This window comes from Martes martes, assembly GCF_963455335.1.
Source record: "Martes martes genome assembly, chromosome: 13".
Taxonomy (NCBI): Eukaryota; Metazoa; Chordata; class Mammalia; order Carnivora; family Mustelidae; genus Martes; species Martes martes.
Window position 1 is genome coordinate 64647297 of NC_137901.1, and position 26963 is coordinate 64674259.

The 26963-nt window shown below is 45.2% G+C and overlaps 2 protein-coding genes across 2 annotated transcripts in view; both read left to right on the top strand.

The window, feature by feature from the left end:
- The first annotated feature begins 562 nt into the window (after positions 1 to 562).
- On the top strand, positions 563 to 3367 carry DDT (D-dopachrome tautomerase). Its single transcript, XM_080821329.1, has 3 exons — positions 563 to 1064; positions 1359 to 1534; positions 3125 to 3367. Exons 1-3 carry the CDS (start codon positions 957 to 959, stop codon positions 3195 to 3197), a joined length of 357 nt encoding a protein of 118 aa, XP_080677455.1. The 5' UTR covers positions 563 to 956; the 3' UTR covers positions 3198 to 3367.
- Positions 3368 to 6324: 2957 nt separating this feature from the next.
- CABIN1 (calcineurin binding protein 1) overlaps positions 6325 to 26963 on the top strand; it is a 155352-nt gene continuing 134713 nt past the window's right edge. Inside the window, exons 1-3 of the mRNA XM_080821182.1 lie at positions 6325 to 6379; positions 25114 to 25190; positions 26126 to 26218. Of these exons, the coding sequence (XP_080677308.1) occupies positions 25188 to 25190; positions 26126 to 26218 (96 nt within the window). The 5' untranslated portion in view covers positions 6325 to 6379; positions 25114 to 25187. The remainder of the gene's footprint in view (positions 6380 to 25113; positions 25191 to 26125; positions 26219 to 26963) is intronic.

A 26963-nucleotide genomic window follows, 5' to 3' on the forward strand; every position in this document is an offset into this window, starting at 1 on the left:
TGGCAACACAGTAAAAAAAAAAAAAAAAATTAGGATGGAACCTGGGCAAGGTCCCTACAGGTGTGCGTGTTTTGGGTGTGTTCAAACCTCCTATTTTGTGAAACGGAATAAAGGAAACCTCATTTACAATAAAGTTGGGAGGCCACAGGAGGGAGAACTCACACCTCCTACTTGCAGCCCTTGGCAACCCCACCAGGATGAGCCCTACCTTGCATTCCCAAGGGAAAGAAGACTATATGCTGCCAGCCAGCCGGGGAAAGGTATCTTTATACCTCCCAACCCCCCTGCTCCGTCCAGCCAGTGAGCTGTCACAACTCAGCCACTGAAAAGCGACTATACTCTTAACTCCCAGTTTATTCCAGCGGACTTTTTGTGTATAACAGTGCCTCCCAACTCCTCCCTTTCTTGTGTTAAAAAACGTTTCTCTTCTTTGTTGGTTGGCCTTGCCTGTGGTTTTGCCTTAGGCTGCGTGTCCCAAATTGCAATTCTCTGCCATCCTCGAATAAACCCATTTTTACTGATAAAATAACTGGCTATTTTATTTTCAAGGTTAACAATCTACATATGGGTTAAGAAGCAGAGGACTGCACCACCCAGGAGCTCAGGGAGGCAGAAAACCCCTGGCCAGTGTGTCGGGAGTCGGTAGAGGCCAGGACCCGGGCGGCCAGGCCGTGGCTCAGGTCCGGTCTCCTTGGGGAAGGGTCACACACCTCAGTCTCCCCCCCCCACCCCCACCTCCTGGTCTGGCCTTAGGACTTCCGGAAATCAGCGCCAGCAGAGGCGGTGTGTAGACTATGCAGCCAATCCGGGGACGCTGCTGCCTGTCCAACCAATAGGGAGCCGGGTCTCCCTGGCGCCCCGCCCCTGCTGCCTAGTCCGCGACCCTGGGGAACACCGACCCGAACTTTGTGCGTTCTTTCTCTGCTGCCCTGCGCCTCCGGTTCTTTCCTGCAGACATGCCATTTGTCGAGTTGGACACGAACTTGTCCGCCGGCCGTGTGCCCACGGGATTGGAGAAGCGGCTCTGCGCGGCCACTGCAGACATCCTGAGCAAACCTGAGGACGTGAGCGTGGGCAGGGGAACACCGGGCGGGAGGAGGCTTGGTGGACCCGTGTAGAGCTCTGTCCACGCCCCGGCTTCGCCATCGCGACCGGGGCTCTTCGCCGCAGGGAACCCCGCCCGCCAGGCCCTGGCCTCCCACTCTCCCCACCTCTCAGGTCTGCTGCGTGCTGCCTTCCCTGGCCCTGACACTGACGTGACCGCCAAGGACCCCGTCCCGAGCCTCTAGCCCTGACGCCAGGGGCCCGTGCATGTTGGCCTACACCGGCTTCAGGCGAAACTTTTGTGTTCCCCGCAGCGCGTGAACGTAACGGTGAGACCGGGTCTGGCCATGGCGGTGAATGGCTCCACGGAGCCCTGCGCTCAGCTGCTCATCTCCTCCATCGGTGTGGTAGGCACAGCCGAGGACAACCGCGGCCACAGCGCCCGGTTCTTCGAGTTCCTCACCAAGGAGCTGAACCTGGGCCAGGATCGGTACGTGGGGGCAGGTAGAGGTTGGGGGCGGCGATCCCATCTCAGAGCCCCATCTAAGGTTCGGGGGAAAAATGCATTCCTCGCCCTGCTCGAGAAGGGCCTAGTGCCGGGCGCCCTTGGATGGTGGGTCCACCCTCAGAATGGTTGCGGGATTGAATGAATTCCTGACTCTGCCCTGGTCCTCTTGACACGTGGGCAAGGCATGGCCTTCCAGACCTGGCTGTTTCCATCTGGGAGGTGGGAAGGCTGTCCTTTAACCGCCCCCTGGGAGAACTGCCAGACTCCCATGGAATGGTGGTTAACTTTACCAACCTAACAAAGCTATGGCCATTTATCATCTGCCTCTAGTCTTCTCCACATCTTACAGTTGATCTTAGCCAAAAGTCCGAGAGGCGATCTTCTGCACATCTTGGAAAATCAAGAATAATTTCTAGGAGAACTTCTCCAGGCTGGTTGGGAGGAATTTTTGGTGTGTCCTGAGGCCGTGTCACCTGTGGGCCTGTAGCCAAGTAGGTCCCAGGTGAGGCTCCTAGGAGTCTCAGCGAGTAGTGGAGAGAACATTGGCTTGGACGTTTGAAGACCTGGGTTCTGGGTCCAGCACAGCGAGGGAGGATGCCTGACAAACCTGGAAATGAACCATCTCCAGTTTGTAGGCTTCTCTTCTGTGAATAGAAGGGAATGTATTAAATGGTCACCCAAGAAGCCCGAACAGCCCTCCAACCTGGGATCTTGTGTCAGAGTTTACGTTTGTCTCTGAGTAAGAAATATTCCTGAACCAAGCCCATGCCTGTGAGGAACTAAGAGCATGAGAAGTTTGAAAGAACCTTCTATAATGGATCCTTTGTTGGCCCAGGAAGGCTGGTGAAGAATGGTTACTCCTGGTAGTTTTCAGACCCGGTCCTCAAGTTGGGGCAAAATAATAATTGGAAAAAAAATATGTAACAAGTAAATGCTTACCGTGTGCCAGGTTATCTCTAGAAACCTTATGTGCATCACCCCTTTTGATCCTTGCAAGCTCTGTCCCTCTGTTCATACCACCTTGTGTAGACATGCCATCCCTGTGAGGTTTAGAGATGGGAAAACCAAAGCTGTCATACCAGCCCTTCCCCTACAACCCTTCGGCTACCCCAAGTATCTTGCTCTTCACCAGGAACTTCCCATCACTTCTGTGAGAGGGGCATGTTTGTTCATTCCATAGACATCAGTGGGGGGAGGGGTGGTCACCTTGTGCCTGGTTTTGAGCTAGGGTTTGAGAAAACAAAGGTGGCTGGGGCACTGCCCATGCCCCCTGGGAGCCTTTAGTTTGGAAGTGGGAGGGATGCCCCTCTGAGTCCACAGACAAAGCATACAATGACCACAGAGGCAGCTGTGTTGGGTGTCTGGGGGCAGACACCATCTTGCCTCTGACTGGCCCATGGTGGGAGATCATGAACGGGATGAGGCAGGTTTGCAAAATGCCTGCTAGGCTAAGGCAGGCTAGTCTGGAAGTCCATGGTAGGAGTGCCTGGCTGGGTGTCTTGGAATATGAGGCATTAGCTAAGAAGCTGATGACATCTTTTTTTTTTTCCTTTATCTTTTTTTCTCCTGAAGGATAATTATCCGCTTCTTTCCCTTGGAGCCCTGGCAGATTGGCAAGAAAGGGACAGTCATGACTTTCCTGTGATTGGCACAGAGGGCATCCAAAGCAAGCATCTGCCAGCTGTCTGCCAGAGAGGCTTCCTGGCAGAGTAAGGGCCTGGTGGATACCAGCTTCTGGCACTCCTTCATGCAGATGTGCCTGTGACCTCACAGTCCTTTTCCCCATCCTCGTGTCAAATAAATGAAGAGACCTTCGTCTTTTTTTTCTTTCTTTTTTTTTTCCTGCCCCAGCCCAAGACCTTTGTATTTCAGACACGATTTCTTTCTCTCCCTTTACCCCTCCCTGGCATTCTGGGTCACCCTGGGCAGCAGGGTTGGCCTATGATGTGGAAACTTTTTAGGGAACCTGAGAGGTGGGACGTTTTCTGTCTTCTAGGTCATTTTCTCATGTATTGTATGTAGGCTGCTCAAATCCAAGGGTGGAAGGTGGCAGCCTGGAGGTCCTGCTCTTCATCCCCGCGTGTAAACTGGTGGGGCTGGCACCTGGCCCAGGCTGGGTCTTCCTGCAAGTTTTGCTGACTAGAGGTACCTGTCCTCAGATTGGGCTGGCCCATGCAGCCTACTGCCCCATAGAATGCTATGCCCAGCAGGGGAGCAGGACAGCTGGGCTTCAGGGACCTTTCCTGGGCATTCCCAAACTCCATCTTCTCCCATGAGTCTTGCTGAGAATCCTCTGTAGCTGTTCACCTAGTAAAAGCCGTGTCCTGGAATGGCAAACCTGGAAATGTGATGTCTGCCACCAGAAACAGAGTGAATGCAGTCGCCATCTAAATACTATATCATGCTTTCACATTTCAGGGGTAAACGGGTAGGGTCGGGGGAGCCCAAGGGGTGTCCTTTATAGTTTTCTTGCAAATGGTCGATGTAGAGTTTGCATGCCATGACCATTAGACACAGCAGTGAGCACTGGGTTTACCTATAGAGTTGAAAGTCTCATCCTTGTCTTAATACACCTGTGAAATGCCAAATTGAGGTTTTTAGCCTATGTTGTCAGCATGGTAAAGTTAGTTTCCAGTGGAGAGTTCGTGTGCTTGTGGTGTTTGTTCCTGACCACTACTGTGGACTCTCATTAAAACCTAGAGCTTGGGGGCGCCTGAGTGGCTCAGTGGGTTAAGCCTCTGCCTTTGGCTCGGGTCATGATCCCAGGGTCCTGGGATTGAGCCCCGCATCGGGCTCCCTGCTTGGTGGGGAGCCTGCTTCCCCCCTCGTTCTCTGCCTGCCTCTCTGCCTACTTGTGATCTCTGTCTGTCAAATAAATAAATAAAATCTTAAAAAAACAAAACAAAAACAAACCTAGAGCCTGGAGTTCCTTTCTTTGGTTCCCTGTCCCAACTGCTCCTGCACTTATTCCTTCTGCCAATGTGGGTATCCTGCTTCTCCAGAGGGGCTCAGGGAACATTTGTGGGGTGAATCTGAATGCGTGGTTGAGGTGTCCAAGGACAGGTTCAGGCCTAACCCTAGAGAGGACCATAAGGCAGCAGCCACCTATCTGGTCCCACCTTAAATGTTTTGTCACCACTGTAGTGAGAGTGAGGTCATCTAGTTGCTGTGGGCGACTGTCCCCTCCCCCTCTCCACATTATACCCACTGTGGCCATGAGCTTTGCCCCCTGGTCATACTGTGCTGCCTGAGGATCCTGTATGGCCTGCACTGCTTCTCACCTCCAAAGCTTGCCACACAGCTCTCTGCTGCGTGGACTATTCTTCCCATCTTTTTTTTATTTTTTATTTTTTTAAGATTTTATTTATCCATTTGACAGAGAGGAGGGGAGAGAGTTTGAGAGAAGCCACAAAAAGGGAGAGTGGCAGGCAAAGGGAGAAGCAGGCTCCCCACTGAGCAGGAAGCCCAATGTGGGACTGGATCCCAGGACTCTGGGATCCTGACTTGAGCTGAAGGCAGATGCTCAACTGACTGAGTCACCCAGGTGCCCCATGACTCCATTATTTTTGCAATTTCTGGGTATCACTAAAGCTTTATTGTTCTGAACTGAAGCTGTGAGTTCGCCATGATTTTATTGTCTTTATATATGGTTAAAGAGAAAGCCATAATATTCCTTCCTATTTAAATCATTTTTGCTAGACTCAAGCAACTATGAATTTCAACCACACTGTGAAATCTTTCCCTAAAAGGCTTGCCTCCCAAGGGTTTAACCTCTCTCAGTCCAAGGCCGTTTCCGAAAAACTTTATTTTTTAGATTTTTTTATTTATTTGACAGACAGAGATCACAAGTAGGCAGAGAGGCAGGCAGAGAGAGAGAGGAGGAAGCACGCTCCCTGCTGAGCAGAGAGCCCAATGTGGGGCTCGATCCCAGGACCCTGAGATCATGACCTGAGCCAAAGGCAGGGGCTTTAACCCACTGAGCCACCCAGGCGCCCCGTTTCCGAAAAAATTTAAATGCTGACTCCTCTTTCCAGGTTTGGAATTCTGTCGCTCCTCAGCCTGCTCATTTACCCGTCTTGATTTTTTTTTTTTTAAGATTTTATTTATTTATTTGACAGAGATCACAAGTAGGCAGAGAGGTAGGCAGAGAGAAGGGGGAAAGCAGGCTCCTTGCTGAGCATAAAGCCCAAAGCGGGGCTCGATCCCAGGACCCTGAGATCAGGACCTGAGCTGAAGGCAGAGGGTTAACCCACTGAGCCACCCAGGCGCCCAACCCGTGTTGATTGTGTGTGTGTGTGTGTGTGTGTGTGTGTGTGTGTGTGTGTGTGTGTGATTTTTGTTTTTTATCTTTGTTTCAGTATTTCATTGTATCTGTGCTTTTTGGGCTTCAAATCCTTTTCAGAGAGAGGTGAGGCACAGAGTAAATAAAGGAGAACATTCCTCCTCCCCTGGTTACCTCTAAGTGTTCCCCAAGTTTCCATTGCCTCAGAGCACCTGTCCCAGATCAGGGCCAGGCACCAAACTCAGCGTTTCCCAAATATTACAAGTGGTCGGGAACAGAGGTCGGAACCTCAAGCCGGCGCTCCGAGCCCACAATAGTTCGGGTGCTCAAGTGCACGGATCGGGAAGGTTTACACTTGCGCGCCCATCCGCACGCAGCACTCGGGGTCCCCCGAGTGCTTGCCCCGCGGGCCAGCTCCGCGTGCGCCCTCTCTGATTGGTTAGCGGACCCGGCACCGCAGCCAATGGGAGCGCGCCTTATTGTCAGGCGCGCTGCCGGCCGGCGCTGGGGTCGAGGCAGGCAGGCCGTTGCTGTGGAGACGCCTGGTGAGTTCCAGGGTGGCTGGTTTGGGGGCATCCCCCAGATGGGGGCGCGGCTCTGCTGAAGCAGAGGCTCGGGCCTAAGCGGCGGTGGACGCGGGCCGAGGCCGGTGCGGACGCGGGGGAGGGGGGCGCCTCCGGTAGCCTGAGTGCCACAGTCGGGGAAACCGAGGCTGGAGTGCGGGAGCGGCGAGGCCGGGGCTCTTGGCTTCCTCGCGGGCCTCCTCACCGCTCCTGCCGTCACCCTGGGGTGCTCAGGACGGGCTCCAGCCTCGGCAGTGGTTCTCGGTGACAGCCTCAGGAGCCACCGTTGATTCTGCGTCTGCCGGCTGCTGAGCCCAATGCTAACCCTTTACTTCACTTACGTCCTTTCACTTCACCTTCACAGCAGCCCTGCTAGGTGAGTGTTGTTATTAGCGCCATTTATACGGGTGGAAACTGAGGCCCAGACGGGGTGAAGGGTCTTGTCTAGAGTCAGCCAGCTAATTAATGGGTCAGCCCAAGTCTAGGCTGAAAAGAACATTTTTAAAAAAGATTTTATATTTAAATAATCTCTGCACCCAATGTGGGGCTTGACTTTATAACCCAGAGATGAAGAGTTGCATGCTGTATCTACTGAGTCAGCCGGGTACCCCTAGACTGAAAATCTTGAGTGTACTGCCTCTCAGGAGGAGGAGGAGGACCCCAGGTAGATAGATAGAGCCTACTGACACGCTCAGGTGTCTGCACAAGTGATTTTGGAGCCACTTAACTCTTTGGGGCCTGGGTTACTGTGTGTCTATGGGTCATAACTGTGGGACTTAGGATTTCATGCAGCTGAAGTTCCTTCTATGGGATCCATAACTATGGTTACAGCTAAAATCTCCTTTGAGTGGTCTCCTTTAGAGGTTGGCAAACTTATGTGTTAAGTGTAATACTACGTATAATATTAATCTAATTTTAATGTCATAGGGTGTTGTGAATATAATAAGCATATTTATAATAGTGAGTATTTTAGGATTAGGAGGCCTACTCTGTCTACTCAGTTCTGGCATTTTACAGTGGATACAGACGGAACAATAGGTATGTGAGTGGCAGTGTTCCAATAAAATTTTATTTATGGGTACTGAAATTTGAATCTTATGTAATTTTTATATAATTTTGATGTGTCACAATTTTTTTTTTAATCCATTTAAAAATGTTAAAACCAAGGTTCCTGGGTGGCTCAGTTGGTTAAGCGTCTGCCTTGGGCTCAGGTCATGATGCCAGGGTCCTGGGATCAAGCCCAAAGTCCGGCTCCCTGCTCAGAGGGGAGCCTGCTTGTGCTCTCTCTCTCTCTCTCTCTCAAATAAATAAATAAAATCTTTTAAAAAATGTCAAAACCATTCTTTCCTCCTAGGCTATACAAAAACAGTAGGCTGGTTAACTTGCTGACCCTTAATCTAGCCCAAACCTCATAGAAACGAGGAAACAGATTCAAAGAGGGGTCTTTTTTGCAAAGCTAACCACACAGCCAGGAAGTACCACAGCTCGGCCTAAAATCTAAACTTCCTTACTCCCAGAACAGAGCATGTCAGGAAACACCACTGCTTATTACTGACTGGGTCAAGGTGCTGAGGTACTCAAAGTGTCCTGTTCTTTATCATGTGTTCTTAAGGCCCTGGAAACCACGGTCTAAGGAGTTTGGAAATTTGTGACGTTAAACTCCTGAATGTGCTGTTCTAGGATAGTGTGATTACAGGGCTGGGAGTCTGAGAAATGAATAGATACTTTCTTTCTTTATTCAATAGCTGCCTTTTTTGTTTTTGTTTTTGTTTTTTTGGCTCCGTTTAGTGGGTTTCTGGGTTTGTGGTGAATAATACAGACATGGGCCCCATCACTTTGCTTACAGATGATGAATACATAATGTCAATGCTCAAGTAGCTATTTCTTTTTAAACTGTTTATTTTAAACTAAGTTTAGATTTAGAGAAAAGTTGCAACAATAACACAGTTTTCTTACTTCTCTCACTTTGCTTCTCCTAATGTTAACATCTTATAGAATCATCATACAACTATCAGGAACAGGACACTAATACTGATAATGTTATTAACTCAATTGTAAACGTAGTTTGAATTTGACCAGTTTGCCACACAATGTTCTGGTTTTCACTCTACGATTCTAACTTCCCATATTGCATTTAGTTATTGCTCCTTAGTTTCCTTAGCCCTTAATGATTACATAGTTTTGTCTTTCTTAGCCTCGATATTTTTCAAGAGTACTGATAAGTTATTTTGTCTAATATCCCTCAACTTAGATTTGTCTAATGTTTTCTTTTAATTCATGTGAGGTTATGCATTTTTGGCCAGTATAACACAAACATTGTCCTCAATATATCAAATCAAGGATTTCAAGATGCTGATAGGTCTTAGTACTGGTGATATTGATCTTCATTGCTTGGTTTAGTTGGTGTCTGCTGGGTTTCTATACTATAAAGTTACTATCTTTCCCTTTGGTAAGTATCTTGGGGGAAATATTTGGAAGGATGGGAATTCTGGTTCTCACAAATTTATGCCCACTGACCATAGTTAGCATCCATCTGTGGGTCCCTGGGATGTTTGCCTGAAAGTAATTGCCTATTTCTCTCTTTCCTTCTACATTTATTAATTCAAATTCAATTAAAGGAAGAGCTATCCCTTCTCTCATTTATTTATATTAATATGGGCCCCATAGATACTCATTTTATTCCATGGGTTAAAATCTAATGTTACCATTATTTTGTTTTTCACTGTTCTGGCTTTGTTCAGGATCTCCTTCAGGTTAGCTGCTATGTACTCAACAAATCCTCATCATTTTTTGGAGCATTTACTTATTTTCTGGCACCTCAAAATGTTCCAGATTTATCTTGTGTTCTCTCTGCTCCAAATCTGGGATCCCAATTCTTGTTGCTTTAGCCTTACAGTATCCAATCAAGATACTACTCTCCACAGTTACTTAGGTCAGTTTTTTTTCTTCCTCATACCCTTCAGTGTGGTCATGTAATTTGTAATACAGTTGGTATTTATTGTTAAAGTTTATATTCCATTTGGGCTCCTCTAGATCTCGATTTTTTTTGACTGGGATACTGACTGTAGTTTTAAGAGTAAGAACTGTAACAAAGATATACTCAGGGAAGTGTCACTCCCTCCCCCATCCCTGCCACCTTGTTCCTGTTCTCCCCTACCTTTCACCCCTTTCCTGCTCATCCCCTGCAGCTAACTGATCACTTTGGTGTCTGGATTATCCTTTCTTTTGCACAAATGAACAGGTGGTTGTGCATTTTCTTATATCCTCTTCTTTCGTATATGAAAAATAGCATGCTATAGATGATTGTATTTTCTTTTTTCACTTAAAAATATGTCTTGGGGCACCTGGGTGGCTCAGTGGGTTAAAGCCTCTGCCTTTAGCTCAGGTCATAATCCCAGGGTCCTGGGATTGAGCCCCGCATTGGACTCTCTGCTCAGCAGGGAGCCTGCTTCCTCCTCTCTCTCTGCCTACTTATGATCTCTGTCTGTCAAATAAATAAATTTTAAAAAAATCTTAAAAAAATATGTCTTGAAAATCACCCTTATGTGTTCATAGAGATCTTATTCATTTTTTAAAAAGTTTTATTGAAATAAAAAATTTTTTTAAGATACTTATTTATTTGACAAAGAGAGACACAGCGAGAGAGGGAACACAAGCAGGGGGAGTGGGAGAGGGAGAAGCAGGCTTCTCGCTGAGCAGGGAGCCCAATTCAGGGCTGGAGCCCAATTCAGGGCTCGATCACAGGACCCTGGGATTATGATCTGAGCCGAAGGTAGATGCTTAATGACTGAGCCACCCAGGCACCCCGAGATAAAAATTTATACATAATTTACCTATTCATTGAGATAAAATTTACATACAATTCAGTGGTTTTTCATATTCACAGAGTTGTGCCTCACCACAATCAATTTTAGAACATTTTTATCACGCCAGAAGGAAACCCTGTACTGGTTAGCTGTCACTTTTCATTGTCTCCTACCCTAGCCCTAGGCAGTTACTAATACTTTCTGTCTGTATAGCTTTGCCTGTTCTGGACATTTCATATGAATGGGATCATGCAATATGTGGTCTGTGACTGGCTTCTTTCACTTAGAATGATGTTTTCATGGTTCATCCTGTTGTCAGTAGTCTATTGCATTTTATGGCTGAATGATATTCTGTTTTACGGATATACCACCTTTTATTTATCCAGTTATCAGTTGATGGACATTTGGATTGTTTCTACTTTTTGGTTACTATGCATAATGCTGCTATAAACATTTCTTCATTAATTTTTACAGCTGCGTATTACTTCATTGTGTGGATGTACCATAGTTTATTCATCCACTATACTATTGATAGCCATTTAAGTTTCCAGTCTCTTGGAATTACAAACAATGCTGGGCTGAATAACCCTGCGTGTATGTATTTCATATTGTTGGAGGTACCTCTTTAGGATTGATTCCTAGAAATAGAATTGCTGGGTTGAAAGGTAAGCACATTTGTAATTTTGTTAGCTATTGTCAAATTCCTCTCCAGAGTGGTTGTGCCAGTTTGCATTCCCATCAAATGTATGAAAATAGTGCCTATTTCCTGACAACCTCCAACAGAGTGAGCTGTTAATTTTTGTGAATTTTAATTTTTGCGAGTGTGATAGTGATAGTGCAATAGAAACATTGTCTTAGTGTTATTTTAATTTGCATTTCTCTAGTTACGAGTATGAATGTCTTTTCATAGGCTTGAGGGCCAGTTGTATGTATGTTTTTGTGACTTGTCTTTTCATATAGTTTCCCCATTTTTTTTTTTGTTTTGTTTAAAGATTTTATTTATTTATTTGACAGAGATCACAAGCAGGCAGAGAGGCAGGCAGAGAGAGGGGGGAAGCAGGCTCCCCGCTGAGCAGAGAGCCCGACGCGGGGCTCGATCCCAGGACCCTGGGATCATGACCCGAGCTGAAGGCAGAGGCTTTAACCCACTGAGCCACCCAGGCGCCCCAGTTTCCCCATTTTTCTATTGGGTTTTTTTTTCCTTTGCTTGTGGTATAATACATTTAATGTGAAATGTAATTTTTTTTGAAATGTAGTTTTTAATCTCTTTTTAAGTGTATAGTTCCGTGACATTAAATACATCTACACTCTTGTGCAGCCATCACTACCATACATCTTCCAGAACTTTTATTACCATCTTCCCACACTAAAACTCTGTACCTATTAAACACTCCCCATCCTTCCCTTCCCCCGGCTCTCGGCAGCCACCATTTTACTTTCTATGAACTTGACTGCTTAGGTACCTTGTATAAGTGGAATCATGCACCGTCATTCTGTGCTGGCTTATTTCACTTAGGATGTCTTCAAGGTTCATACATGTTGTAGCATGTGTCAGGATGTCCTTCCGTTTTAAGGCTGAGTAATATTCCATTGTATATATATACCACATTTTTTTTTTTAGAGTAGCCTCCATGCCTGGTGTGGAGCTCAGTGTGGGGCTTGAACTCATGACTCCGATATCAAGGCCTGAGCTGAGACTGAGTCAGATGCTTAACACACTGAGACATCCAGAAACCCCTTGTTTATCCATTCATCTGTGAGTGGACACTTACTTGGGTTGCTTCTACCTTTTAGCTATTGTGAATAATGCTGTCTCCCTCAGGTTTAAGAGCTCTTTAAAGATTTATTTATTTATTTATTTGACAGAGATCACAAGCAGGCAGAGAGATGGGCAGAGAGAGAGAGAGGAAGGGAAGCAGGCTCCCTGCTGAGTAGAGAGCCCTGTGTGGGCGGGGCTCCATCCCATGACCCTGGGATCATGACCTGAACTGAAGGGAGAGGCTTTAACCCACTGAGCCACCCAGGTGCCCCTGTCTGGTTGCTTTTGTTTTCATTTGGATCCCTAACCCATTTGGACTTTATTTATGTATATGGTGTGAGTTAAGGATCTAATTTTATCTTTTTCCAAATGGCTACCAATTTTCCCCAGAAACTCTTGTTACAGTGTTCATTTTGACTCCAGTGGTTTGAGATACCACCTTTGTCACATTTTACATTTTCATATGTACTCCAGTCTAATTCTGGACGTGGTCTTTCTATTTATGCATGTGCCAGTACCATAGTTTTAAGTATTTAGGCTTTATATAGTATGTGTTACTGTGTGGTAGGGCTCATACCCTCTTAAAGTGTTTCTTCTTTTTTCACTGTTTCCCTAGCTATTTGTACATTTTGGTTTTTTTTTTTTTTTTTAAGATTTTATTTATTTATTGGACAGACAGAGATCACAAGTAGGCAGAGAGGCAGGCAGAGAGAGAGAGAGAGGAGGAAGCAGGCTCCCTGCTGAGCAGAGAGCCCGATGTGGGACTCGATCCCAGGACCCTGGGATCATGACCTGAGCCGAAAGCAGAGGCTTTAACCCACTGAGCCACCCAGGTTCCCCATTTTGTTTTTTCATATGAACTTTAGTATCAACTTGTCTAGTATCTTGTTGGCATTTTTATTTGTATTGCATTCATTTTTTTTTTTAAGATTTTATTTATATTTGAGTGAGAGAGAGCATGAGAGGGGAGAAGGTCAGAGGGAGAAGCAGACTCCTGGGGGAGCTGGGAGCCTGATGCGGGACTCGATCACAGGACTCCGGGATCGTGACCTGAGTTGAAGGCAGTGGCTTAACCAACTGAGCCACCCAGGTGCCCTGTGTATTGCATTCATTTTATAAATTAACTTAGGGAGAACTGACATCTCTATAATGTTGAATCTTGTCCAAGAACTGAGGATGTCTTTCCATTTGATCAATTTTACTTTTGTATCTTTTGGTAGTACTTTAAAATTTTCCTTGCATAGGTTGCACATTTCTTGTTAACTTTATTTCTAAATATTTAATCATCTCTGTTGCTGTTACTAACAGGACTTTTTCGTAATGTCTTGTGCTTATTTTTGGTTTATGTGGACACTATTGACTTTTGTATGTTAATTTTTGTGTTTTGCTCCTTTATTGAGTTCTTCTAAGTTTTATCGTTGGTTTTGAGGTTTTCCAGGTATTCTATTACATTGTATGAAATTAATGATTGTTTTACTTCTTCTTTACTCATTCTTCTACCTATAATTGGTTTCCCTTTTCTAATGGTATAGCTAATACGCTAAGTATAATGGTTGATAGTAGTAGACAATGGGCATCCTTGCTTTGTTTCTGATATTAATGGAAATGCCTCTAGTGTTTCTCTATTAAATAAGATTTTGGCTTTAGGACTAAGGTATCTAAGAAAGTATTACTTAATTCCTATTTTTTTGGGTGCTTTTTATCATGGAGGGGATTGAATTTTGTCAAAGGCTTTCTTTTCTGTGGGGATAATCATACGATCCCCCCCCTCACCGCCTTAGATGATTTTGTTGTGTTTTCATTGTTAGTATTTCCTTACATTTTTCCAATTTTACCTGCATTTCCAGAAGTTGTTTATTTTATGTTTTAAAAAATATTTATTTATTTATTTGACAGGCAGAGATCACAAGTAGGCAGAGAGGCAGCCGGCGGGGTGGGGGTGGGGCAGGCTCCCTGTGGAGCAGAGAGACCGATGCGGGGCTTGATCCCAGGACCCCGGGATCATGACCTGAGCCGAAGGCAGAGGCCCTAACCCATTGAGCCACCCAGGTGCCCCTCCAGAAGTTGTTTAATAGGAGGTACTTAAATTTTTAAATAGAAACACCTGTCTCTGTTGGTGGTGGTGGTGGTGATGGCAGTGGTAGTGTTAGTAAATTCTAATTTTAATGTATTGTGATCAGAGATTTAAAAAAAAATTTTTTTTTAAAGATTTTATTTATTTATTTGACAGACAGAGATCACAAGTAGGCAGAGAGGCAGGCAGAGAGAGAGGAGGAAGCAGGCTCCCTGCCGAGCAGAGAGCCCCATGTGGGGCTCCATCCCAGGACCCTGGGATCATGACCCAAGCTGAAGGCAGAGGCTTTAACCCACTGAGCCACCCAGGCGCCCCTAAAAATATTTTTTTTTTTTTAAAGATTTTATTTATTTATTTGACAGACAGATCACAAGTAGGCAGAGAGGCAGGCAGAGAGAGAGGGAGGAAGCAGGCTCTCCGCTGAGCAGAGAGCCCGATGCGGGGCTCGATCCCAGGACGCTGGGATCATGACCTGAGCCGAAGGCAGCGGCTTTAACCCACTGAGCCACCCAGGCGCCCCCTAAAAATATTTTTATAGAAGATGTTTTCTTTGTGACTTTGTGACTTATATGCTCCTTTGTTTTGTGAATATACTGTAAACACCAGAGAATGTGTAGTCTCTGTTAGCAAATGTAGAGTGATATGCATCTGTAAGTTTTCCTGTAATCATTTTGTTTAGATATTCTGTCTCCTTACTTATTGTTTTCTCCATTTGACCTGTCTTATACTGATAGTGGTGAGTGAAAGTATCTTATTATTAGTGTGTTTTTATTTATGTGTCCTTGCATCTGATGTGTTTTTTGTTTCATAGAGTTGGTTCCTGTTATTATTTGTATTATTTGGTGTATATTCTTTTTTTTTTTTTAAGGTTTTACTTATTTATTTTAGAGAGAGAGAGTGGGGGGAAGGGTGGAGGGAGGAGAGAATCTCAAGCAGACTCAGCACTGAGCAAGGAGCCTGACAAGGGGCTTGATCTCAGATCTTGAGATCATGACCTGAGCTGAAATCAATAGTTGGGACTATTTCGGCTCTATTGACCAACCCACCTAGGCGCCCCAACACTGGCTTCTTTCACTCAACATGATATAATACAGTTGAGATTCATTTGAGTTGTTACATGCATTAGTTATTTGTTTCTTTTAATGAGCAGCATTATTCCATTGTGTAAAGTAGTGTTTTACTGAGCAGTATTCCCTGTGTGGTATATCACAGCAGTTTATTTTTTCACATGTTGAAGAATTGCCGCTTCCTGAGGGCACAGTAGAAAAGACTGTGCCCCCCACCTCCCCATTCTCTTGCAGCGGACTTGCTTGTGCCTCATTCTTCTCCTGTGCACCCTCAGGAGGAGGCAATGAATATTTGGTTTGTTTCTACTTCTTGGTAATTTGAATGAAGTGTCTTTAAACATGTACATACAGGCTTTGTGTGAACATTTCTCTAGGGTAAATAGCTGGGATGAGATTGCTGCATCATATGGTCATTGTGTGCTTAACTTTGTAAGAAACTATTTTCCAGGGTGCCTGGGTGGCTCAGTTGGTTAAGTGTCTGCCTTCGGCTCAGGTCATGGTCCCAGGGTAATGGGATGGCGTCCCACATCAAACAGGGAGCCTGCTTCTCCTCCTGCCTCTCTCTCTGTCTCTCATGAATAAAGAAATAAAATCTTGGGGTGCCTGGGTGGCTCAGTGGGTTAAAGCCTGTGCCTTCGGCTCAGGTCATGATCTCAGGGTCCTGGGATCGAGCCCCGCATCCGGCTCTCTGCTCAGCGGGGAGCCTGCTTCCTCCTCTCCCTCTGCCTGCTTCTCTGCCTGCTTGTGATCTCTGTCAAATGAATAAATAAAATCTTAAAAAAAAAGAAAAGAAAAGAAATAAAATCTTAAAAAAAAAAGTTGGGGGCGGTGCCTGGGTGGCTCAGTTGCTTAAGCGACTGCCTTAGGCTCGGGTCATGATCCCAGGGTCCTGGGATCCACCTCCACATTGGATTCCCTGCTCAGTGGGGAGCCTGCTTCTCCCTCTCCCTCTGCTGCTCTGCCTGCTTGTGTTCTCTCACTCTCTCTGTTAAATAAATAAATAAAATACCCCCCCAATAAATAAATAAATAAAACTATTTTCCAGCATGGTTGTACTGTTTTGCATTCCCTTTTTATTTATTTTTTAAGATTTTATTATATTTATTTGAGAGAGAATGAGACAGAAGAGAGACCACACAAGCAGGGGGAGCGGCATGCAGGGAGGAACAGCCTCTCCACTGAGCAATGAGCCTGATTCAGGACTTGGTCTTAGGAGTCTGGGATCATGACCTGAGCCACAGACAGATCCTTAAACGGCTGAGCCACCCAGGTGCCCCCCGTTTTGCAATCCTATCAGCATTGTGTGAATTTCAGTTGCTCAGTATCCTCACCAGGACTTGGCGTTATCAGTTTTTTAGAAAATGTGGCCATTCTCTTAGGTCTGTAGTAATATCTCATCATGATTTTAATACACATTTCTCTGATGACTAATGATATTGCATATCTTTTAATGTACTTACTTGCAGCATGTATATCTTTGGTGAGGTAGCCAAGTCTTTTGATTATTTTTTAATTGGTTCTTTTTTTGAAACCCCAGGTCTCAAAGATTTTCTCTAATGTTTTCTTAATTTTACATGTTTAGAAATGATACATTTTGAGTTAATTTTTGCATTGAATTTTTGGTCAAGTTTTGTTTTTTTTTTTAATTTTTATTTTTTCCTTATGGTTGTGCACTTGTTCCATTACCATTTGTTGCAAAGAAAATCTTTGCTTCATTGACTTGTCTTTGCATTGTTGCTGATAATCAGTTGACCATATTTGCTTGGGTTTATTTACAGGCTCTATTTTATTTCATTGATTTATGTGTCTATCTCTTCATCAACACCACACTGTCTTGATTTTATTGTAGCTTTATTGTAAGTCTTAGAATTAGGCAGCATGTTTCTTCCAACTTTATTTTTTTTCAAAACTGGGTTATTATTCCAGGGGCACCTGGGTGATTCAGTTAAGCCTCTGCCCTTGGCTCAGGTCATTATCCCAGGGTCCTGGGATTGAGCCCCGTATCAGGCTCCCTGCTTAGCAGGGAGTCTGCTTCTCCCTTTCCCTCTCCCCCTCACCTCTGCTTATGCTCTCTCTCCCTTTCTCTCAAATAAATAAAATCTTTAAAATGGATTATTCTAGTACCACCTTTCCATCTAAATTTCTTTCTTTCTTTTTTTTTTTTTTGAGAAAAGTTTTTAGGAGATTTGTTTATTTGTGGGGTGGGGCACACACAAGCAAGCACGACGAGTGAGGGGAGGAGCAGAGGGAGAGAGAGAATCCCAAAAGAGATCTACATACTGAGCACAGAGCCTGACTCGGCTTGATCCCCGGGCCTCGAGATCGTGACCTCAGGTGAAGTCAAGAGTCGGCTGCTTAACTGAGCCACCCAGGCATCCCCATCCATCTGAATTTTAGAATTAACTGCTAAAAATGCTTCTGTGATTTTGGTTGGAACTGCATTAAATCTGTATATCCCTTTGGGAAAAATTGACATCTTTACTAGGTTGAGTCTTTCAGTCCAAGAATATGATATATTTTTCCATTTATTTAGGTCTTCTTTGAATTCTTTCATCATTGTTTTCTTTTTCTTTTTTTTAAAGATTTTATTTATTTATTTGACAGAGAGAGAGAGAGAGATCACAAGTAGGCAGAGCAGCAGGCAGAGAGAGAGGGAGAAGCAGGCTCCCCGCCGAGCAGAGAGCCCGATGTGGAACTCGATCCCAGGACCCTGAGATCATGACCTGAGCTGAAGGCAGAGGCTTAACCCACTGAGCCACCCAGGCACCCCTCATCATTGTTTTCTAAGTGTCAGAATATACATTCTGTATGTATTTTTTATTATTTATTTATTTTAAAAATTTTATTTATTTATTTAAGAGAGAGAGAGAGACATAGCAAGAGAGGGAACACAAGCAGGGAGAGTGGGAAAGAGAGAAGCAGGCTTCCTGTTTAGCAGGGAGCACAATGTGGGGCTCAGTCTCAGGACCCTGGAATCATGAGCTGAAGGCAGGCGCTTAACGACTGTACCATCCAGGCATATTTTTTTTTTTTAGATTTATACCTAAGTATTTTATTTATTTTTTTTGGAACTATTTTAAATGACTTTTTTTTTTTTTTTCCAATTTTGATTTCCGGTTGTTGCTAGTATATAAAAATACAGGGTGTTGACCTTTACCCTGTGGCTTTGCTACACTCACCTGATACTTCTAGGGCTTTATCTTATAAATTCTTGGGATTGTCTATGTGGACAGTTATGTCATTTATGAATATGAGTGGTTTCATTTCTTCCTTTCTAATCTCTTTGCTTTTATTTCCTACTTTATTGGGGTGACTAGGACTTCTAGTACACTGTTGAATAGGAGTGATGAGAGTGGACATCCTTGCCACGTTCCTTATCTTAGGGGGTAAAGCATTCAGTCTTTTACAGCTAATTATGATGTTCGCTATAGGGGCACCTGGGTGGCTCAAGTTGGTTAAGCATCTTGACTCTTGATTTTGGCTCAGGTCATGATCTCAGGGCTGTGAGATCGAGCCCTGCATTGAGCTCTGCACTCAGCATGGAGTCTGCTTGAGATTTCTTTCCCTCTCCCTCTGCCCCTCCACCTTCTTTCTCTCTCTCTAACCCCTACCATCTGTTTGCCTCTCTAAATAAATAAATAAATAAATAAATAAAATCTTTAAAAATTTATGATGTTGGCCATAGCTTCTTTGGTAAAATGCCTTTTATCAGATTGAGGACATTTCCTTTTATTCCTGGTTTTCTTCTTTCTTTTTTTAGATTTATTTATTTTAGAGAGAGTGTGCGCAAGTGGGAGGTGCAGAGGGAGAGGGAGAGATAATCTCAAGCTGACTCCATGCTGAGCTTGGATCCCAATGCCAGGGTCAGTCGATCTCATGACCCTGAGATCACAACCTGAGCTAAAATCAAGAGTCAGATGCTTAACTGACTGCATTACCCAGGTACCCCTAATCCTGGTTTTCTAAAAGTTTTCATTTTTTTTTTTTAAGATTTTATTTATTTACTTTGACAGAGAGAGACAGCGAGAGAGGGAACACAAGCAAGGGGAGTGGGAGAGGGAGAAGCAGGCTTCCTGCGGAGCAGGGAGCCCAGTGTGGGGCTCTGGGGCTCAATCCCAGGACCCTGGGATCATGACCTGAGCTGAAGGCAGATGCTTAACAACTGAGCCACCCAGGGGCCTCCTTTTTAATTTTTTTTTTTTTTAAATCATTAATGGAGAACACAGTGTGTGATGATCATGTGCAGTAGGGGGCACATCAGAGGGATGGGGGTCAGGGAAGCTCCTTGATGAAGTCCCATTTGAATTGAGATGGGAATGTTTCTCTTCACTCAGGAATGTCAGATTTCAGTGTCACCAAAGCCGTTAGTGAGCTGTTCCTCTGCATGGCTTCTGCAGCTTAGCTTGTCATACAAGGGTTCTCCTGTGAATGACAGACGCTGGTCTTAGAGAAAGATTTGACCGAGAAATTAAATACATCTCCCACTAAAATATGCCGCCTAGATACCACTCATCTGCTTGTTCACCCCTTCCTTTCTGGAGCACCTGTTTTGTGCCAGACATGGAGATGCAAAGATAAATAAGACAGGACTGTTTAGGAGCTTACAGGCTGGTGGGAGATACCCAGGGTAATTCCAGGGCAGAGGTGAGAGTATGTAGAGGAAATTTAGAAAGAACCTGCTCTTGCTGTATTAAGTCAGTGTAAGATTTTCAGGTTTGAAAAGCTGTTTTATTGTTATATCCTAGGTAAAAATTCTCATATGTACTGATATTTAAAAATCCAAGGTCAGTTGCAAGCTAGTGACTGCTCTGTACTATTTTGGCAAAAGTAAAGGGGATAATACAGTCCATGTTATGGAATCCCCATAGTCCTGTCAGGTTGTATTAAGAGTACAGTATTCTGGCTCATTCTTTATTTTGCTACTGGAAATTGAGGGAGCTGAGGAAGAGTGGTAATGATAAGATAGAATTGTGGGCCTGTGGTAGAGGGGATCCTGGTCTCATGGGACTAATGTACAAGACAGGTCGTTGGGAGGACCATTTTTTAGGTTCCTCTTCAAATGTTATGTGGACACTCTCAAGTATGCCTCAGTTCCAGTATGTATCTGTGTCCAGCCCTACGACTGCCAGCCTTAGGAGATAAGCATTATCATACCCATTTTGCTGATTAGGCTGAGGCTTAAGGGGCCTGGCTGACCTGTCCAAAGTGACAATGCTAAAGAGGGACAAAAATATGACTAAGCCCAATACTCTTTCCAGAGGCTGTTTTGAGTTTGAGATAACACAGATGTGTCTTGTAAGTGTCTGGGATGGACTTTAGTGGTAGAGGAGTGGAAGGTACTGTATTTTTAGATTACATTAAAGTTAGCACAGGAGCCTCTTTCAGTGGGGACAATTGGCTTGAACAATTTCTAAAGAATTAGGAAGCCTGAAAGTTCTATTTTCTCTTCAGCACCGTGGGCTCTGTGAGGGTCTTCTGGCCCTGATCATAGTGCCCAGGGAGCTTTTGTTTTGAGGAGTCTAGGGGCTTTCTCTATAGAGGTAGGTGGACAGAGGGGTGCGCAAGGACTTGGGCAGCAAGTGGGACCAGAAACCTCTCTCTCGACTTGGAGCTCACTGTTTTTCCCCTCCGACTTGGCTGGTCATCCTTCATACAGTCTGTCCTGGGAGTGACTTCGAAATGGGACCTGCACCCATCCTGCTCCTGGGTGGCATAGAAGCCCCAGGGGAAGGCACTAGCTCATCTAGCACAATCCCAGTGGTTGTTGGGTGCCTTCCTGCAAGGTGCTGCTGAGGCAGGAACAGGTAAGCTCTCCTCCTTCAGGAGTAGGTTGCCCTCGGACATGATGGCTATATTGATGTCCTTCCACCTGTGGATGTGGGGCCTGCTGCTGCCACACAGAGACCTGATCTCTCAGTCATCCCTGGGTGCTCCTCTTATTTTTCTCTCCATGAGGATTTCAGGTGGCATCTGGGAAGACTTGCTGTGACCTGGGGCTAGCACTTGCCCTGTGGAGAGCCGGTTGGGAGGCCTCTGGTTAGGTATCAGCGCTACCCTACAACTTCTCTCCTGCACTCTTTACCCCTATGTATAATCATTTGCCCCTGCTTTTAGTTCTTTTGGGTATATACCCAGAAGTGGAAATGCTGGGTTATAAGGTAACCTTATGTTTTAGTGTTTGAGGAACTGCTGAACTGTTTTCCATAGCAGAGCATGAGGGTTCCAGTTTCTCTATATCCTTGCCAGTGCTTGTTTTCTATGTGTGTATTTTTTTTTTCTTTTTCTGAAGATTTATTTATTTATCTGAGAGAGGATGGGGGTGGGAGGGGCAGAGGGAGAGGGAGAGAGAAACTCAAGCAGACTCTGCACTGGGCGAGGAGCCTGACACAGGGCTCAAGCTCATGACCCTGAGATCAGACCCAAGTTGAAACCAAGAGTTGGATGTTCAACCAACTGTGCCACCCAGGCACCCCCTATATGTATGTTTTGTTTTTTTCTTTTTTTGTAGATAAAGCTTTTTAAAAATTTTTAAAATTTAAATTCAATTAATTTTTTAAAAAGATTTTTAAATTTATTTTTTAATATGAGAGAGAGAGTGAGCACAAGCAGGGAGGGAGGGAGGGGCAGAAGGAGAAGCAGACTCCCTACTGAGCAGGGAGCCCGATGCAGGGTTTGATCCCAGGACCCTGAGATCATGACCTGAACTGAAGGCAGCCACTTAACATATCGTGTATTATTAGTTTCAAAGGTACAACTCAGTGATTCATCTGTCTTATGTAAAACCCAGTGCTCGTTATATCACAGGCCCTTTTTTTTTTTTTTTAAGATTTTATTTATCACATAGAGATCACAAGTAGGCAGAGAGGCAGGCAGAGAGAGAGAGGAAGGGAAGCAGGCTCCCTGCTGAGCAGAGAGCCCCATGCAGGGCTCGATCCCAGAACCCTGGGATCATGACCTGAGCCAAAGGCAGAGGCTTTAACCCACTGAGCCACGCAGGTGCCCCTCACGGGCCCTTCTTAATATCCATCACCCAGTTATCCCATCCCCCACCTCCCTCCCCTCCAGCAAAACTCAGTTTGTTTCCTATGATTAAGAATCTCTTATGGTTTGTCTACCTCTCTGATTTTGTCTTGTTTTATTTTTCCCTCCCTTCTCTTATGATCCTCTGTTTTGTTTCTTAAATCCCATATGATCTCAATCATAGGATATTTGTCTTTCTCTTATTGACTTTTTTCGCTTACCATTATGTAGTCTCTAGTTCCATCCACATCATTGTAAATGTCAAGATTTCAGTTTTTTTGATGGCCGAGTAGTATTCCACTGTATATATTTATACCACATCTTCTTTATCCAGGTTCATCTATTGATGTGTGTATTTTTTTAAATTTTAGTCTAGATGCAGGGTTTTAATTGTATAGTTTCTACTTTTGTCTCTCTCTGTCTCTCTCTTTTTTTTTCCTGTATCGTATGGCAGTCACAGTGTCCATCATAGTATAGTTTATGGTAAAGCAGCAGTTTCCACACTGGGCCTCAACGTTCTTTTTTCTTAGCTGTAGAACCCAGGAGGTAAAATAGCTATTAGCCTAGAGGAGATTTGAGTCTTCCTTGTCTGTGAAAAGACTGTACTTCCTTTCTTGTAAAAACCCTTGGAGAACTCAGAGCCCATGGTGGAAACCATGCTAGAAATCATTGCTGTAGTGCTATTGGCAATAGCAGTCAATTCATGTTATCCAGGTGGAGAATGCATTCAGTCTGTATGCCCAGGCTCACTTCCACTGCCTGCTGGGCCCTTTCAGGGCCTTCTGCCAGCCTCTTAGATGGGACTTTTTCTATCTCCTCCTCCTGCGAGATCTGGCTTGTTTGGGGGTGCCCCTCCCTGTCCCGGCCCCTCAGGCCAGAACACTTGGTGTTATCCAGAACCCCTCTGTTCCCTCCAGCCTCCCAGGTGCCGAATCCTATGAGTCTGCCCCCTGGAGTGTGTCCCTTCTGTCCAGTGCTCTATCCAGGTTCCTGGCATCTCTTTGTTTAATAACAGCATGTAATTCACATACCATATAGTTCACCTGTGTGGAGTATATATATCAGGGATTTTCAGTGTATTCACAGAGTTGTGGAACTATCACCACAACCAGTTTTAGAACATTTTCATCACCCTGGAAAGAAACCCTGTACCTATTAGTAGTCACTCCCCGTTTGTCCCTCTCCTGTAGCCCACCATCTACGTTCTGTTTCTATAGATTTGCCTATTCTGGACACTACATATAAATGGAATCTGACAATACATGGCCTTTTGTGACTGGCTTCTTTGATTTAGCATCAAGATTCATCCATGTTGTAGCACGTGTTAGTACTTTAGTCTGTTGTTGTTTTTTTTTAAATTTTTATTTATTTATTTGACAGACAGAGACCACAAGTAGGTAGAGAGGCAGGCAGAGAGGCAGGCAGAGAGGAGGAAGCAGGCTCCCCACCGAGCAGACAGCCCGATGCGGGGCTCGATCCCGGGATCCTGGGATCATGACCTGAGCCAAAGGCAGAGGCCCCAAGCCACTGAGCCACCCAGGTGCCCCTACTTTAGTCTGTTTTATGACTGAAGAATAATACGTTTATCAACATACCACATTTTATTTATCCATTCATCAGTTGACAGACATTTGGGTTGTTTCCACCTTGAAGCTGTTATGAATAATGCTGATGTGAACATTCTTTTTTTTTTTTTTTAAGATTTTATTTATTTATTTGGCAGACAGAGATCACAAGTAGGCAGAGAGGCAGGCAGAGAGAGGGAAAGAAGGAAGCAGGCTAAGCAGAGACCCCCATGCGGGGCTCAATCCCAGGACCCTGGGATCATGACCCGAGCTGAAGGCAGAGGCTTTAACCCACTGAGCCACCCAGGCACCCCTGCTGTGAACATTCTTGAACCAGGTTTGGTGTGGACATATGTTTTCATTTCTCTTGGGTAGATACCTAGGAGTGGAATTTCTGGGTCATACGGTGACTCTGTGTTTAACATTTTAAGCAACTACCAGACCAGTTTCCACAGCGGCTGCACACTTTGCCTTCCTATCAGTAATATACAGAGTTCTAATTTCTCCATATCTTCACCAATCCTGTCCTTTTTTGCAGACTTCAAACTGGTCTGCCTACCTCTAATATTTTTTTCTGTATTTCTAAAATTTTGCTTTCCTGAAAACTCTTGGTGGCTGCCGTTGCCTACAGGATGACTTTCCCACTTCTCTGGCTCAGCACTCTTCCATCCCCCATGCCCATCTCTGCTCTAAGGCCCAGCCACAGGCTGTGTTGGCATCTGCGTGTGTCCACATTTCCCCATCACACCACAATCCCCTGCCTCTCTGTTTCATCACGCTCTACCTCAGTGCTGTTTCCCAGGGCTTACCACGAGGGCTGCCTCACTCACTGTCCTGGATCTCTTCAAGTGGATTGTTTTCCACCTGTAGATGTTGCCTGGGTTTCTCTTCATTTCATTCAATTATTATTATTTTTTAAAAAGATTATTTATTTATTTATTTGACAGAGACACAGCGAGAGAGGGAAAACGAGCAGGGGGAGTGGTAGACGGAAAAGCAGGCTTCCCACTGAGAAGGGAGCCTGATGTGGGTCTTGATCCCAGGACATGGGATCATGACCCGAGTCGACGGCAGACATTTAAGGACTGAGCCACCCAGGCACCCTTGATTTCATTTAATTATTGAAAAAAAATAACTGTTTATAGGGCTCTTTCCTCTGCTGAACAGTGAGCCCTGGGGGCAGGAGTTGATCTCACTCTTCTGTGTCCCCAGTGCCTGGTGTCTTGCCTAGCTAGGGCAGAAGCTCTGGCCACAGAACCTGGGTGACAGATCACACAGCCATCCTGAGGCAGTTGCTCACTGGCCTGTGTGCTTAGATCTGGGTAGGCCCCTGGATTTGGGGACTGCTTTGTGATGGGCCCCTGGAACTGTGGTGTGCCTGGCTTTTCTTGGGCCCTCTCTCAGTCTCTCCTGTTTCCTGTCTAGGAGATTGTGGACCAGCACAGCCCCTGCCAGTGATGGAAAGTGGTGCTCAGTGGCAGTGCTGAAGCTCTCTGAGTATGGTAAGGACTGGTGCTTGCCTGTTTTGCTGTTGTCAGTGTTGTTTTGTCACTTCACTCCTGGGGGTGAGGGCCATTATCTTGGGGGACACTCAGTATGGGGCAGCCTTCCTCCTGGGAGAGCTGTTGGTGCAGTTGAGGGTAAGGATGTTTAGTTAATATGTTCTGCTGGGCCTTGCCGCAGTTGTGAAAAAGGTACAAAGTTCACATGTTTTGTTAGTGTCTGCTGTTCTTTTTTTTTTTTTAAAGATTTAATTAATTTATTTATTTGACAGAGAGATCACAAGTAGGCAGAGAGGCAGGCAGAGAGAGAGGAGGAAGCAGGCTCCCTGATGAGCAGAGAGCCCAATGCGGGGCTCCATCCCAGGACCCCAGGATCATGACCTGAGCCGAAGGCAGAGGTTTTAACCCACTGAGCCACCCAGGTGCCCCAGTGTCTGTTGTTCTGATGTCTAGATCATCTGTTGTATCTAACATTGCTGGGGTGTTCCTTTTGCAGTGGATAGCACCCAGGACGTGCTCCCCAAGTAGCTTGTTATGGTTCCCCTGGACAAATTCTGGTCTTTGTTTTTCTCCTTGATCATTTATTGTTCATTACATTCTGAGAAGGCCATAGCTGCTTGAGTTATAAGATCATGTGCTTAAGCAGAGTTGTATTCATTGCAGTTTGTTTTTTTTTTAAGATTTTATTTATTTGTCAGAGAGAGAGAGACAGACAGACATTCAGAGAGAGCACAAGCTAGGTGGAAGGCCAGGCAGATGGAGAAGCAGGCTCTCCCCAATGTGGGACTCAATCCCAGGACCCTGGGATCATGACCTGAGCCGAAGGCAGACACTTAACCGACTGAGCCACCCAGGCGCCCCTCACTGTAGGTTGTTAAAGAGACAAGTGACATCTCAAAAGCAACTTTTTTCTTGCCTCAAATCCCTGTTTTTAGATTCGAATTGCAGCCTTAAATGCCAGCTCTACAGTTGAGGATGATCATGAAGGAAGCTTTAAAAGTCACAAAACACAGACCAAGGAGGCCCAGGTATGTAATCCATGGTCTTCCTCTGTAGGTAGACCCTGCTTTTCATTTCTGTAGAACATACCTCATTTTAAATGCCTTCGCAAGACTTAATGGGATTTTAGCTCTCCATCTCTTGTTACACTTGCTTCACTTGAGGGTGGTCACACCGAAGAGAAATTCTGTATTCTGTGAGCAGTGTTTGGGCCAGTTCAGCCCCTGCGCCCACTTGTCCAGCGGGGACTAACTTTCTGCAGCTCATTCTTTGTGCTAACTTCAGGACTTGGCATGCCCAAGGATGGCAGCATGTTAACGGTGCTTTGAGGTTTCCCTGTGCATTGCCCTCATGGGCCAGTGTGAAGAGGCGCTTGAGGGGAGATGTCTTGAGGGGGTCTCACTGAAGGTCGGTGAGGGGCCAGGTTCAACGTCAGCTCTCTAGATTCTTGGTCTTTCGTCTCTTCCATGAGGCCTGGCATCGCCTCCACTTCAGCCTGGTTCTTTCCTTCCCTCCACCCATCTCTTTACCTGTGTCCTGCCATAGTACAGTAGTGGCTTGCTTCTTTTTCCCATTTTTGTTTTACCTGGAATGAACATGTGGCTCCCCTTTCACAGGAGACACGTAGGCAGTCTTGAGCCTTCTCAAAAGCCAATAGTCAGCTATCCCTGGTCCTCAAGGGATGTTCCTGGGGCTCAGCCTGCCTAGTGCCTCTTCTGTCCCAGAGGAGGTTGTTACCCTCTGTGGGCAATGATCAGGCTAGGGCAGAGTGGC